This window comes from Cajanus cajan, chromosome 5 (genome assembly GCF_000230855.2).
Source record: "Cajanus cajan strain Asha chromosome 5, NIPB_CcT2T_4, whole genome shotgun sequence".
Classification (NCBI taxonomy): domain Eukaryota; kingdom Viridiplantae; phylum Streptophyta; class Magnoliopsida; order Fabales; family Fabaceae; genus Cajanus; species Cajanus cajan.
Window position 1 is genome coordinate 54,655,556 of NC_138521.1, and position 3,790 is coordinate 54,659,345.

General features: G+C 28.6%; 1 protein-coding gene across 1 annotated transcript; it reads right to left on the reverse strand.

The window, feature by feature from the left end:
* Positions 1 to 1,420: 1,420 nt before the first annotated feature.
* LOC109789960 (14 kDa proline-rich protein DC2.15) lies at positions 1,421 to 2,328 on the reverse strand. The gene has a single exon (XM_020349033.3). The coding sequence runs from the start codon at positions 2,222 to 2,224 to the stop codon at positions 1,712 to 1,714; it is 513 nt and encodes a 170-aa protein (XP_020204622.1). The 5' UTR covers positions 2,225 to 2,328; the 3' UTR covers positions 1,421 to 1,711.
* Between the last annotated feature and the right edge of the window lie 1,462 nt (positions 2,329 to 3,790).

Here is a 3,790-nt window from a genome sequence, read left to right on the forward strand (position 1 = left end):
TTTATTTAACAAGTCTTTCTTTTATGTAGTGATAAAATTTATCAAATTTTTAATGTTAACCGATAAAAAAATATTAGCGTGAAGTGTTAAAAAAATGTCGTTAATATTTCTCTACGTATTCAATTCAATCGACATGTCAATCGAGCAACAACAAATTTTTGGTGTCAAATGTTATGGTATGCACGTTCGTTTAAACACCATTAAATGGAAACCCAGCAAAAGAAAAATGCATATACCAAGTGTCAAATGGTTTCAGGTATGCAATACTCTTACATTTGAAAAACAAATTATATAAATCATTGTACACTATAAAAGAGATTGTTGTGAAACATACACTTTATAGTGACACAATATTTAAAATTAAAAATTACTTTTACTTACATTATAAATATAATATATTTGGTATATTATTAAAAAGTATATATGTATTAACTATAATGACACATAATATATATATATATATATCTATATATATATATATAATTTTTTTTTGAAGCAATATATATGTTGTTAAATTTTATTAAAAAATAATACTAAAATAGTGTATATTATATCTCAAAAAAAAATTTGTACACACTTATTTATAATGACATTTTTTATGTGTTATTGTACTTAATATTCTTGTATATGTTATTATACATAATATATTTTTTTTGTAGTGATAGTTAAACAGTGTTATCAAAAAATTATTGCTTCAGCTAGGAATTATTGCTTCTAAGTTAATGTAACTCTACCATGAATACGGGGATTAACTGACGTTGGTCTCGGTTTAATCAATTGATGATCTTGAGTTCTAATTTTAAACATAAGACTACGCTAACCATTCGGGGAAAAAAGTTGTATCGCACATAATAGTCTTTTTCCACTCCGATGGTGATAGTAAACTCATAATTTTGATTCGGATTAGCTAACTATTTAGAGTTTTTTTTTTCTTGAATGAACTAATAGTGCATGTAGTGGCGGACCTTTTAAGAGATAAGGAGAGCCGTGCCTCTTCCAAACTTTTCTTTTAAATATTTTATATATATATATATATATATTTATTTATTTATTTTATGATTATTATAATTAATGAATGATAATATTTTTTTTGAATTTTATTATTATGCATGTTTATTTTGAGTAAAAAAAATAAAAATTTTTGTTATTTTTTAATTAATTTTTTTTAAATTTATATATAAAATAATTAATTTGGCACTCCCAAATTTTTTATTAATATTCCGCGACTGAGTGCATGCACGTGGAGTGATACAGTACATTAGTCACGGGCTCATTGCAGTACTCGCTTTAGCTTTTATTCTTTTCTTGATTTTGTTTTCCGCCAGTTAGACAAGAGACAGAAGAAAGAACGCAAAGTAATTTAACTTCATGATCAGCCGATGCTCTCATTCACCAAAAACGCAAAACGAAAAGGCATCAATAAAATAACTAGTATCTGTAACATTAATCATTTAAAGGTAAAATAAATAACACTTACATGTATCATCTTTGATTCCCTTCGCTTTACATGAGAAAGCATTGGGAATTTATTTAATCGACACTTTGGCCAGATAAAACAAACACTAAAGCGACAGAATAACGAGAAGTTAACCATACATGCACGTACAAGAATCACACCTTTGATCAATGGAATTTGAAGAAGAAAATAAAAGGCCACAACTAGCAAACACGAAGCAATAATGATATGTTGTGCATAGGCCATATGATATGATTAGGCGCATTGGAAGCCACGTGGGACTTGCCTTGAGCAAACGTTGAGAAGCAAACTGAGTGAGATGGGAAGGTTGAGGTTGATGCCCAAAATGTTAGCTCTGAGAGCAGTGCAGAGGCACACTGCAGCCTCAAGGTCAACGAGACCGTTGAGGAGGGTGCAACAAGGGGTAACTGGTGGTTGACCCAAAGTCACGTTCAGCAACCCGTTTAGCACATTGGCACATACACCTAGTTTCAGTGCATCACGGGGGCATGAAGTACCAGAACCACCCGAGCCACCTGAACCACCAGAGCCACCTGAACCACCAGAACCACCTGAACCACCGGAACCACCTGAACCACCGGAGCCACCGGAACCACCTGAGCCACCAGAACCACCAGAGCCACCTGAAGGGCTAGGCTTGTGCCTAGGCTTTGGGCTAGGGCAGGTCCCGCAAGAAGAGACAAGGGCAAAGAAGAGGAGGTTGAGTGTGAGGAAAAGAGCAAGGGAAGAGCAAGTTTTGGAACCCATCTTAAACCCTAGTAGTAGCTAGTGTCTTTTGTTTTCTTCAAATAATGACAAGTTAACTACCAGAGCTTAAGAGAAGAGTGTTTGTGGGGATGGGAGTTATTTGCAGTGAATGGGGGTTTATATAGTGTTTGGAACACAAGTGGGGTAAATTGTTTAAGAACAAATTAATCAGTGCTGGAGTAATAATTATTGCAAAAGTACTAAACGAAATTCGGAGAAATTACGTTATTGATGCAACTATGTATGAGAATGAGTTTTAGCTGGCAAAGGAAATCCCTTGAATTAGGTTTTGGATGCTATGAGGTGATGTGGGGTCTCACCTTATTAGTAGACTACTACGTGAGAATGAAAAAAAAAAAAAAAAAACTTATACATGCATATATATTTATAGATAAAATGTGCTTAATTAGATTTTAAACCAATAATTAAATGAATACCTATTTAAATAATTAACAGATCGTAAGATATTCATACATGTAAGTTATTGTAATTTAAAAATATTACAAATATTCTTAATTAAATATAAAGTAATTTGATTTAATATATTTTTACATTATATATATATATATATTATTTTCTTTGTGTGTGTGTCAATTATTTAATTTTAGTATAATATATTGCAAAATTATTTTTTAATATATATATATATATATATTTAAATTATTAATATTTTGTTTTATTTTATCTCTTACATTTTTTATTTAAAATTACACATTTTATTAAATATTCAATATGAATACCTATAAATATTCATAATTATATAAAATTTCATGTATAACCATTAAATAGATACATGTATTAAACAAGTTGAGTGATGAAGAGTACTTACTCCCTGTTGTCATCCCTACTACCGAGTAGGACATGATAATTCAATTACAACTCTTCATGTTTAAGTTTATTAATTATTTTTAAAGTCACATTATAATTTTTTTAATAATTTAATCGTATAATTCGTTAATAATAGATGTATAAATGTTTATAAAACAGTACTCTCTTTGGAACGCAACCTTTGATACGTGGAATAGTGCAGATTATTATTATTATTATTATTATTATTATTATTATTATTATTTATATACTGTAAATGCTAATGGTGAATAGCAAGCTTAAATCATAATAATAGCTACTAGAGAAAATGAGGTATTCAGTACATCTATGTTTTTTTAAAAAATTGGGAAAAGAGTAAAAAAATAAATATAATTTTTATATTTACCTGAAAAATCGTATGCAGAAAAACAAAGCAGGAAGAAGGAGGAAAAAAAAACAATTACTTTACAAAATTAAAATATTATTTAACTTAATTTCGGATTAATTGACATTATAAACTTTTATCATTTCTAAAAATTAATCTCTTTATATATAACTTATTGAAACTATCCAACAACGAAAAAGCTCAAGTTCAAGTTTTACTGGTTAAATGATGTGTTTGATCAGTTATATATTTAGTTTTTATTAAATCTCTTCTTTCAAGTATTTTTAAAGTTGAGATATATGTAGTAGATGTTATTATATAAAATGTCTAGTTTAAAATATATAAAAAAATCTTTAAACATAAAAATAAAATAA

Bases quoted from the DNA above. Each gene is read 5' to 3' on its own strand.
- LOC109789960 (XM_020349033.3), bottom strand. From the start codon at position 2,224: ATGGGTTCCAAAACTTGCTCTTCCCTTGCTCTTTTCCTCACACTCAAC.